General features: G+C 38.9%; 1 protein-coding gene across 1 annotated transcript in view; it reads left to right on the top strand.

Annotated features, from left to right (window-relative positions):
• The window catches only part of LOC137298857 (dnaJ homolog subfamily C member 13-like), a 318,010-nt gene that overhangs the window by 185,058 nt on the left and 120,766 nt on the right, over nucleotides 1–12,186 (top strand). The window contains exons 31-32 of the mRNA XM_067831190.1: nucleotides 4,157–4,241; nucleotides 6,113–6,313. Of these exons, the coding sequence (XP_067687291.1) occupies nucleotides 4,157–4,241; nucleotides 6,113–6,313 (286 nt within the window). The remainder of the gene's footprint in view (nucleotides 1–4,156; nucleotides 4,242–6,112; nucleotides 6,314–12,186) is intronic.

Here is a 12,186-nt window from a genome sequence, read left to right on the forward strand (position 1 = left end):
ACTGCCGTACTGTCCAGCAGTACATAACTGTCAGCAAAGTCAACATAAGATTTCAGATTCTGACCAACAACCTTGGCACACTTAAAATAGCAGTGGAATTCTTTGCTTTCATTGTGAGTCTTGACATGTATCTCCAGATGATCATTCTATAAACAACTGTGCAAAAGTCAGCAATAAAATTCTGTCATGAAAAGCCTCTACATTAATCAAACCCCGACCTCCACAACTCATTGGCATATATAAACGATTAAGAGAGGAACGAGTGTGGTTATCAGACATGATCCTTCTGATCTGGTGGTCAAGACTCTGGATGTCTTGTTACGTCCAATCAGCTACTCCAGAGTAATAGGAAAGGATTGGCACAGCAAAAGTATTGAAGGCTTTGACCTTACTTCAAGCATTTAGGGCTGAGCTCCTTATTTTCTTAGATGAGATTGTACTTGGCCTGAAGTTTATCTTGAATCTGGGCATTTTGGAGCTTGTCTCGTACTTGCATTCCAAGATAGGTGTAGGCCTAATCTTCTCTGAGATGCTCAGTAACTCCTCCCCCTTGTAACTTGACCTATTCATCATTAGTTACCCTGCCATGGTTCAAATGAAAGTTATTACTTTTGTCGAGTCCAAAGTCATGCCAATATCATTAGAAATGGACTTGACAAAGAGAAACTGTTCTTTCAAATTGGTAAGGATCTTGATGTCATCCATGTAGAAGATATGAGTAAACAGTGTTGGGGATCTGTGCTGAGGAGGTCCAGGGTGGTAACCCTCCTCCCTATTGAGCAGAAAGTTCAAAGGATTTCAAGACAGACAAAACAGCAAAGGACTAAAGGAGAACCCTTGAAATATTCCCCTTCTAATTGGAATAGATTCTGAAGTCTGCACCTACTCTTGTGAGTATATCTGATGTCAACCAACAACTCATTAAAGACTTGAGTCAATCAAGCACATGGAGAGGTTGCGGTAATTTGTGTTTTGCCTCCAGGTTGAAGTCGCTGCGTACAGACCACAACTGTTTCCAGAACCTTTCATTGGCATCCATGGGAGGCCATTTATCAAGCTCAACATCACCATTTGTTTCAAGCTGCCTGTGGAATTGTTTTTCTTTATTTCTAAAAAGTTTACTTTGATGAATTTGTTTTCCTTATCCCATTTTTCTTTCTTTCAATAATTTAAAGAAGTACCAATGTAATGCAAAGGGATATGGTCGATGCCTCATCTGTCTGTCCGTCCGTCCATGATCATTTTGTTTCCAGAGCATAGCACAGAAACTGTTCAATATTTTTAGACCAAACTTCATAGATATAGCAATCTGAAAATTGTCTAATATCCAATTGTTAGTCTAATGATGGGGTGTGTTTCGTTTCCGGAGCAGAACTCAAATTCTTCTGCAAAACTTGGTAGATATATCAGTCAGAACCTGAAGTGGTGCCTTTTGCTATTTGCAGGTTTTTGTGATTTATCATTTTCTCGGTTTGCATGGAACATTTCGGACTTAGTCTCAGAATAGGGGGTTGGGCTTCATGTCTGGCGCAGAACTCAAACACTGTTTAATATTTTTCTGCAAAACTTGGTAGATATATCATTCAGAACCCAAAGTGGTGCCTTTTTGCTATGTACATGTTTTTGTGATTTATCATTTTCCCAGTTTCCATGGAAACAATTCGGACTTTTTGGATTCTCAAAATGGAGGAAAGGGCCTTGTTTCCTGAGCACAACTGGAAAACTATTTAATATCTTACAGCAAAACTTGACAGATATTTGAGGCTGACCACAGAGTGGTGCCTTTTGCTATTTACGAAGTTTTAGCATTTTTATTTTTCCTGGTTTCCATGGAAACAATTCTGACTTAGTCTCAAAATGGTGGGATGGGCTTCATTTACCGAGCACAACTCGAAAACCATTTGATATCTTTCAACAGATCTTGGCACATATATGAGACAGATCTTGAAGTGGTGCCTTTTTCTGTTTACAGATATATGGCATTTATGTTTTTCATGATTTCCATAGCAACAATTCAAACTTCCGTGCCATTTTGGAACATGTAGACCATTGGACATTGGGAATTGTCCTACTGAAGTGCTCTGAAACTTACCAACTACATTCACACAATTAGGTAACAATCAGGATTTTGTCGGTCATTATATCTTGTGGACAGTTTGTATGTTCAATGTATGTCCCAAACAATCCAGTGATGTCTGTAGATGAAACAAGACATTAAATGAAAAGCTCCCACCAACATCCAACGGTCTAAAATATCACATTGACCAAGTAAACTAACAAGTGGATGTTTGCAATCAGTATCTGCAGCCAATCATATTCGTTCACCAGTTGACCATGGTTGGAGCATTTGTCATGGTCAGCTTATCCCTTTTCTGGTGTTCTGATGTCAAGAGATTCTGCTCCCCATGGATTGGTTGAACTGACATCATAGAAATGCAGAAGGTCAGCGTGGCAGCGGAGAGATGCAGATGAACTGATTTACTGTGCTCAGAGACATGTCTTTTTGTATGGCAGGTGATTGTTGCCCAAACAGCTTTGACTTGTAGGTGACTCCAGTTCTGTAACATATTCTATGAAAGAAAGTGAAGAGGAGATTTAATTGTTAGCTTCTGAATGTATCAAAAGTGATTAAGAGTTATCTGACAGACCACTTTAAATGCTTACAACAGGGCTGAAGTTAACATTTCTCAATTAAGGGGGCACTATCAACATTAAAAGAGTGTTATATCAATATGCTTATGCATGAAAAGTAACCTGTAAAAAAATTACTGGGGGGCATCTGTACCAGGGGCCTGCTTCCCTGACTTAGATGCTTAGATGCAGTTATCGGCCTTGAAGCATAGTTTTCTAACACGTTGGATAATGTTATATTATCAACTGTTTTAGGCACGTGAAGCTTTCATAAACCATACCACTGAAATTTTTTTTTTTTCTATGATGTATAAAACATTTGACATCAAATGAATTGTTTACGTATAAGTAGAAACTTAGTCCTCTGCTATATATCAGTAGTAAAACTACAATGGCGACCATACTGGCAGCCATTTTGAATTCTGGGTAATATGAAACAATTCCATATAACATGCAGTCACTCTAGTTACAAGAATAATGTAATAATGTAAACTTTCAATTGATAAATCACCACCACACATTTCCATGAAAAGTTAGAGAATTGCTAAGATCCCGTCTCAAAGAATAGTCTGTAAAACATTATATTACCATGACATGTCCATACAAAAAAACTTGTGTTGTGCCCAAGCCACCATTCTAGAAAAGACAAGTGTCAAAAAACATCAAAAGTATCAATTTTGGATGTCAGCTGAAACATTCAGTGTTTATATTTATGTAAATTTAAGTGCCGAGAAGGAACACACGACAATCAAGATGTTTTCAAAAACAAAAATATGTCAAGTAATTTCTACATCCTTTAGCAATACACGAAAGTCAAAATGAAAGTGATCAGATTGATAGTAGTAAAACTATCCATGATTAACTGTGAGGTGTTGTCGGGCAGCAAACCAAATGTCCTGAAAATGCTCACAGACCCCCACCAGGTAAAATGGCCTGTAAAAAAAGACTGATACCACAGTCTCAGAGTATTATAGGCCTTTTCACGAGCCCAAAACATCATACTAACTGAAAATATTGTCAAACCAAATCAGTACCGGGTAGGCTACAGAATCCTATTTCTAGGCTCCTTTTGAGATTCTCCTCATGGACTAAACAAACTGTATCTGTTACTGAATGAAATCCTCAGCCACTTGCTTCCTGAGAAATATATGCTGAGCAAAGGCTGTATGAAAGTTGACTTGTAAGAAAGGTAGTATCTGACCAACAGCTTGATAAAATAAGGTTGAACTATAGGACTTACATAGTTGGGGAGAGAAATCAGTACACTTGTCCTTAGTGAGTTAGGGGTTATTGTGAAGTTGAAAGTGATGTAACTGCTGGGGTAAGTCTATTGATACTTTCTGAATACTGCACAAGTGAAATGGGCACTTGCTGAGACAAACTATACACAGGTGAGGAGATGTTAATAAAATATTTACAAAAAGTAACCAAATCAGCTCAGGCATATAAAAGAAGTGCAAAATGCACCCCAATGCATCAGAGAATGACTATACTGCATATCACTAAAGTGTGACTACTATTCCAGAGATTGTGATGGTGCTATTGTTCGTCCACTTCCTAGAGTCAAGAGGATTCTTTCTGAAGCAACCTGTCTCCCACATATTGTACAGGTATAGTATGATCTGTTTCTATGAGTATGTTTTAAATCTAAGGTCACTTGACAAGCCATAACAAGCTTGTCCAAGTCCAAAGTCATGTACAACTTTTAGGTTGTTTTTGTTGATTTATTTGGTCATGTTGTCCGCATCAAAACTTATTTATTTCCACAGAAAATGTGCTCCCTTTTGTGCATGCATCCATGCACATTTGTCTTTTCTGGAGCAGAACTTCAAAACTATTGACTATATCTTCACCAAAATTGGCACATGGATAGATCTGGTGGTGTACAGGTGCCTTTTGATAGTTGCAGATTTCTGTATAAAATATTTTTTTTGTGTTCCCTGACAACAAGTTTGACATTGATGGAATTGATGGTAGTGTTATTTTCCAGAGCAAAACTGTAAACCCTTTCAATATTTCTTCACCATCCTTGACACAAAGATTGTTCTGGTGGGGTACTGGTTCCTTTTGGATTACAGAGTAAAAGTATTTTAGTGTTTTTCTGGTAACAAGTTTGACTTCGACTGAATTTGGTGGTAGTACTCTTTCTGGAGCAGAATTGTAAAACTGGTTACTATTTCTTCACAAAACTTGGCATATTGATAGGTCTTTTGGTATAGTGGTGCCTTTTGGTAGTTTCACATTTTTGGAATAATTTATTGGTTGTGTTTCCATGGCAACGAGTGTGGCTTCTACTGAATTTGGTGGTAGTGCTCCTTATAGGAGCAAAACTTAAAAAAAAACGCTTCAATACTCTCCTTCTTCTTTCCCATATAAACACGAAAATATTTGACATAATCTTTACTTGTAGACATATTCATGAAGAATATTTTGCCATTACAGCAGATATTGATGACTTAGACATCTCGTCTACATTAATCATCAGCTTTCTGTTCCATAAGTTTTTGAAATTCTATTTTGTGTTACCATTTCTGAGATTTATCATGAAAACTGCATGCAGTTTGTTTGCAACCCACTGTCAGGTTGTTCCTGGTAACTCGACAACTTGCCTGAACGCAACAACGATCAACATTAGCATGCACCTGCACATGAACTTGTAAGCTGTGATGCGTGATTGTCCAGTAAACGTCTTGTGTTGTATATCTATGTTGAGTGGTATGTGGGCCTGAAGACCTTACACCACAAACATAATAACATGTCATGTGTACAAGTATCACATCTGCCTGTGTTTGTAATTACATAATGTGACAGAGACAGAGCTTGGGTGCATATTCCTTGCGCATCACTTGCTGTGTTTTTGCAAGTCACTTTCTCAGTTTAAGTCGAATAGACCTAATCACTGCGTATGCACCATGGGTGCAGTGCTGCTGTTCAAACCACTTTTTGACCCCTAGCACTTGGGTGAAATTAGTGAATTGTATTTTGCAGGGATTTTCATCACGTTATTTTTAGACTTTATGACCTGAATTTGCTTTTTTTGATAATCTGTTTCTGTAAGTCCACATCAAATGGTATCAGAATCTGCAAAGTTTTGTTTTGTGTTGGATGTGACCTTTAAGGATCTCACTTGACTGCATGTGTCAGGTAACCTTCAGCCATGGTTCATAGATCTGTGACCACTTTATTTTCTGCAGCAACTTTACTAGTGAAACTTGCTATGTTTTTTCATGCTTTTCCCACGTGTTGTGAAAAAGTTCAAGAAGTTAAGATCTGACTTATTTTGTGACCTCTCATAGACAAAGAGGAACTGGTTGACTTCTCATAGACAAGGAGGAACTGTTGGTTTTTCATGTAACTGAATTACATTTTATTTCCTTTGAACTCGAATGTTACTGATTAACATATGTATGTCAGCTAACTTCAGTTATATCTTTTTCTATGTGCTTTCCTGGTTTTAGAGTGTGTTTTCTTTGTGTTTCAGCTGCTCCTGACGTTTGATCCTGTGTTGGTGGAGAAAGTTGCAACACTTCTGTTTGAGATCATGCAGGACAACCCAAATATCTCCAGACTTTACCTCACTGGAGTCTTCTTCTTCATACTCATGTACACCGGTTCCAATGTCCTGCCCATCTCTCGCTTCCTTAAATACACACACCTCAAACAGGCTTTCAGATCCGATGAGGTAGGTGCAAATTTCATCTGTTCTGAAGGTACCAGAACAGTTTTCTTTATCCTGATTCATACTAATTGCATATCCCTTTTCTCCCAAGATACAGTGGAAATGTCTGTTCTATGTTCACAAGAACATTAAAAAAATAGCTCATCTCAAATGTGCTTTTCTCTGTGCACGCCCACCAGCAACCCACATAACTAGTTTTGGTTCATGACTCTCCCAGTTTTCGCCTAACATGATGGTTGCAAGGATTTTCTCTGTTCACAATCCAAAGTTGGTCTTCCTCTCTTTCGACCCATCCATCAAAATTGATGCTTGATTTTTCATCATATATCTCTTTTATTAATATCATAACCATTGGTTATTTTTCAAAATTTGTTGTGAACTAATTATGTTTTGGGATCTTTGTGAGAGTGTTGTTGGGCTTATGATCTATTTGTTAATATAGAGTCTCTGTTCATGTCACACATCCTGTGTGCTTTTCTTATGTTAAACATAATTGAAATTCATGCAAGCCTGTGCCTTCACACAGCTAGTCGCCTTAGTGCAGACGCAAGCCTTCATGGAACAGCCCGACTTTGTGGCCAACTTCATGAAGCAAGTTTTAATGGCTATCCAGCAGCAACAGCAACATCGACTGCACCCTGCCATTAATGTAATGAGATTAGTGTGATGTTAAATGCATCAGTGTGCCAGGACCACTCCAGGCATGACTAAACTCCCCTTTGTACATTAATAATTATGATGTCACGGGTTTGTGTTCACGCCGTTATGTCAAGATGTAGCCTTATGTTTTTGCTCAGCCGATTAAACTGATCAAAGAAGATACATCTCAGTCTTCAGTAACAAAACAATTGATAAACCTGTCACGTACAAGGACTTTTCACCTACAAGGGACTCATTGAGCGCAGATACCTACTGTGCTAAGGATGATGATATCAATGCTTTGACCATTCCCCCAAGGAAACAAGGTGCTGGAGACTGACAAAGAGGACTCCCTCACGAGCGAGGATAAGAAGTTGGTGTAACTAGTCATTACAATAAGAAGGTTCTCCCTTTTAGTAATATCTACAGCCCTATATTTGCTGACACACGTGACAGCCTATCATGACTTATCTGCACATGAAGTGGATATGAAGCGCCTTTTACCTAGATGATGGCATTCAAGCTCACCGTAGATCTACTCAGACGTCAGCTGAATTTCACCAATCAACTGTTATTGCAACTGGGTTGGCTAGTCAACTTCCAGGAGATGGAACTGCAGCTGCCACAGGATCTAAAGTTTTAGGAATCAGGGCCCTTATTCTCAAAACGGTCGTAACCCTAAGAATTCTTAACTTTGGGCGTAGTCAATGTGGTAGGAATGGGCTTAAGAACTTCGTAGGGCCACATACGTTTCAAGAATAGCTAGCCAGATTCCTAAACTTGGGAAACTGCATTCAATTACCAGAGGTTTGTAGAATTAAGATCCAGAATTTTCTACCGCAAGTTCTCAATTCAAGAGTACCTGTCAAGAGTTGGCAAAGGATTCTAGGACTCCTTATGTCAGTGCAGGGGCTAACATAGAGAGTGAAGACTGCAACTAAGGCCAATCGAGAGCTATTTCTATCTCGCCAGGACATCAAGATACTTGTACCTCAAATAGACTTATTTGTGACAGGATTCAACAATCAGATGACAGTCGTTGCCTCACAGGTTCCAGATTCATTAGCCTGGACTGTAGACATCCTAGCAGTATCATGGGAAGAAGCAGCCTTAGCCCTGCTTGCTGTTACATCAGCATGCAGCTACATGCCAGCCCGAACCCTAGACCACCACACAACTTCAGGTCTTCATGAAGTCGTCATGCAGTCAAACCCCATCAGCTTGTGCACAAGGGGAATATTACAACCACAGCTGCTCAAATACTATGACCAAGTTGTCAGAACCCTCAACTCATTTCTAATCAAGAATGAGATAGAAATATAAACAAAACTACATATGAAACTTGGCATCAACAGAATGCATGTGGCAGTGCAGGCCTATTTTGCATATCACATGTCACTAGTTCCTTTTATTGTAACCAAACCTGTTAATCTCAACAACTGCCATAGCCCTTATAGTGAGAGGACTGGGACAAGGGATTCATTGCTTATTTAGATGAATGTTTATATTACTGTTCAGGTCAATGCATCACAAGAATCAACATTGCAGTAGAGGTATAGCTATGTGGCCCACGAACAAACAGTAGAAATGTTGTCACCTCAGTCATGGTAACCAACCTCTTATCACCCAGATTTAACATCAACAGGGAACTACTGCATTCTACGAAAAACAACAAAGAAAGCAGTGAAGCATGAACATACTCGTCAAACAGACTTTGAGTTGCTCACTCAAAAGACGTGTGACTCAGATGTTTCTCCGAGCCACCAGCATATTTGAGATTCATGCAGATGCCTTCAGCCAAACAAGAATTGACACAGGTGATCATCATCTAGGAGTTCATCTAGGACTTTAGCGAAGGACCAGCACCCAGGACAGCCTGATAAACTGTCCCACATCCCTGGACTATCATCCATACCTCAGTGTTGCATCCAGGCTGTGTTATTGTGGGATTGCCCCAATAATGTACATCTCCTGCAATAAATGAAAATCAAGGCGTGACCTGTCATGTAATATTTAAATGACCATGTACCTGTCATAGTGTAACGTATGTAATCAAGACCATAAATTATGTTGATAAACTCTTCCATTTGTTCAAACAAATCTTTTTCATCATTCTCTGTCTTTTCATGACAAATACCAAAAGTATTTTCTAGTCCTATATCTATTTTTGGTTATGCAATTATTAATGTACAGTATAATTCATTGGTTCATAGTTTCTCTAGACTGATGATTGGTAAAAACATGACAACCTCTTGTCAATCCTAGGACAGCCTGGCACACCAAGGGTATACTTCAGAATGTGGTAATAGTGGGAACAATACACCAAAGTGCTGTAACACAACCTTAGTTTTGAATATAAATATTTCATACTGATACAACAAAACCTGCAATCAGAATTACACAGTGCTAGAATATATATATCTCTTGATGAAATATCACTTTCAGATACTATATTTTTCAATGTCTGTATCAGAATTCATCATGAAAATCACTGGTAATCATAGGGATATGTGCACAGCTCTTAGCTGATTTCTGATTTCTGGCACGGTAATCTTTATCCCTGCATATTATATAATGCAAAGCAAAAACAAATTAGAACTGAAATGGTAAACAAACTTGTCGAGTGATGTTCAATTGCAAATTTACTGTCTACTGAGACAGTTGTCTTCTCTTTTTCGTTCACTCAAAGCGATATGTAATGTCATTTCCTTACCCCCTGAAAATAGGTTCTAACCCATAGGTAAGCCAGCCCGCTTATACAATCCAAATCGAGCCCCAAGATCTAAGGAAGTTCCCTTTGATGCAGCTATTGCAGTATATAAAGCTAAGAAAGAGAGACATTTATTTCACAAGTGTTGAACTAAAGGCAATTTAAAGGAGAATACGAGGGAATTGCAATAATTTGTTGGGTGAAAGATAAAGTCATCAGAAAAGTGCACCCAAAATTTTCATTTCAGAAATATGTATATTTATGTTTTAATTGTGAAAACTCTGTGTGTGTGTGTGTGTGTGTGTGTGTGTGTGTGTGTCTCTGTGTCTGTGTGCGTGTCTGTGTGTCTGTGAGAGAGAGAGAGTACTGTAATGCCATTATTTATGTAGTCCATGTGTTTTAACAAATGGATTGTTGAAGTGCAAGGGTCAAGGTGTGTGTGTGTGCATGCATGTCTGAAACCGTTATTTATGTATTATATTTGTTTAAGCATTCTGACTGTTGAAGAAATGGAGGGATGTTATGCATTAAGGTATTAAATTATTCAGTTCCGTAACTGTGTGTGCATGTATGACGGTTGTTACAGTGTGTATCTTGACTTAGTAGAGGATAAAATAATATGACCATGCAATACCTGAGAAAGTAACTAGGTTGTTTGTCTGTTAATCTCACCAGATTGCCTGAAAAGTGTCATCAAAAAGTCCATATCTAATTCAGCTCTAGGGTTTGATGGCATTCAAAACCAGTACTGGAAACTGTTCCCCTATGTCCAAACACTGTTACTTTAGGAGACTTCTCTGATCCGAAAAATTCCTCCCTGTGACATGTTTGTATACACAGTGCAGATTATTCTCGGGGTGTTTGACAAATCTTGTGTCATCTTACTGCTCTTCCAATAACATAATTTACAGAGAACAGAAGGGGACGAGAAAGGAAGTTGTGGGTGCCAGGATCAACTTCTTGTACAGAAAATCATTTTGGAAGAGGCATGTCCGTCATGAATGCATTCTGAAGTCTCCTCAGGGTAATGACCTCCGTGAGCGACTACTTAATTTACTCAAGTCTTAAATCTCAAGTCTTTGTTGCTGGTCGACTCAACTTGAGATGTGCTCGCAAGGACAAGTACTGACTTCAGAATCTATTCCAGTCAGAAGGGGAATATTTCAGGGAGACTCCTTCAATCCTTGTCTGTCTTTAAATCCTTTGAGTTTTCTGCTCAATAGGGAGGAGGGCTACCATTCCGGACCTCCTCAGCACAGATCCCCAACACTGCTTACTCATCTCTTCTACATAGATGACATGGAGCTCCTTGCTAAAGTAGATACCTGTTAGCAGATTCTCCTTGTCAAGTCCTTTCCTAATGATATTGGCATGACATTTGGACTCGACAAATGTAATGCTCTTCATTTGAAACATGGCAGGGAAACTAATGATGGGATCAGTCAAGTTTCAAGATCAGACCTACATCTACAGACCTACAGATCTTGGACTGCAAGTTCGAGACAAGCTCCAAAGTGCCCAGATTCAACATAAACTTTGGGCCAAATATAAATCTGATTTAAAGGTCACATGCAACGTAAAACACAACTTTGCAGATTCTGGTACCTTTCGGTATGCACTTACCGAAACAAATCATAAAAAATGCCAATTCAACCTATAAAGTTGAAAAAAATGCGATGAAAAAAAAAGCCCGCGATATCAGAGTTCAAACCTTTCACTAAATTCCCCCCAGCGCTGAGCGAAAACTGGTTTCAACAGCTGTGCTGTGCTGCGTCCATAACGCATGCGCAGTGAATAGGTTCGCGGAGCTTGAAACAATATGCATAAATAATCTACTCGTTACGTAAAAAAAACTTGTTGATTGTGGTAGGCAGTCTCTGTCTCAGAGAAAGCTCAGTGTCCGGTTTATTCACACCTATATGTCTGTCTGCCTGTCTGCTAAAGACAGCATGCAGTACACAGCTTCAATCATTGACCACGTGCAATTTGAACTTAAAGGGGCACTGATGCGGAGCGAATAATGTTTCTCGCCAACAGTCTAATTACGAAACCAAGCTGCAAATTGGTCAGCGCCCGCTCCCTCGACCGTGCCGGACACGGGGACTGGGCTCCTGGCCACATTAGCAGAATTTCTTCACCCTAAATAGTCAGGAGGCCGGATACCCATCATATGCCATTATTTAAAAATATCCATGGTATTCCTTGTCTGATAGTAACAAAATATCCCAGCAGTGTAGTTTTTTTCTGATGCTTGGATGGTGTAGTGATTAATCCAATTTTATCCAATTTCTGTGTTTTTAACCTCGATATTTAATCATGTTACGTGAAAATATGATGTCTACAGGCACGTAGCAAGCCATTTGTTTCTGTCGGAAGGATTGCAAAGCTTTATATTTAGATAGTTTTGAGTGTTGGTTCACCTGTGATAGCAAATATCATACGAAAATATTGGTAGCTATGGTAGCTACCCGGGTTTATTTTTTATGATAATAAAAACACACCGTTGATTTATTTGAATTCGTAAACT

The sequence above is a fragment of the Haliotis asinina genome, chromosome 10 (assembly GCF_037392515.1).
Source record: "Haliotis asinina isolate JCU_RB_2024 chromosome 10, JCU_Hal_asi_v2, whole genome shotgun sequence".
Lineage (NCBI taxonomy): Eukaryota > Metazoa > Mollusca > Gastropoda > Lepetellida > Haliotidae > Haliotis > Haliotis asinina.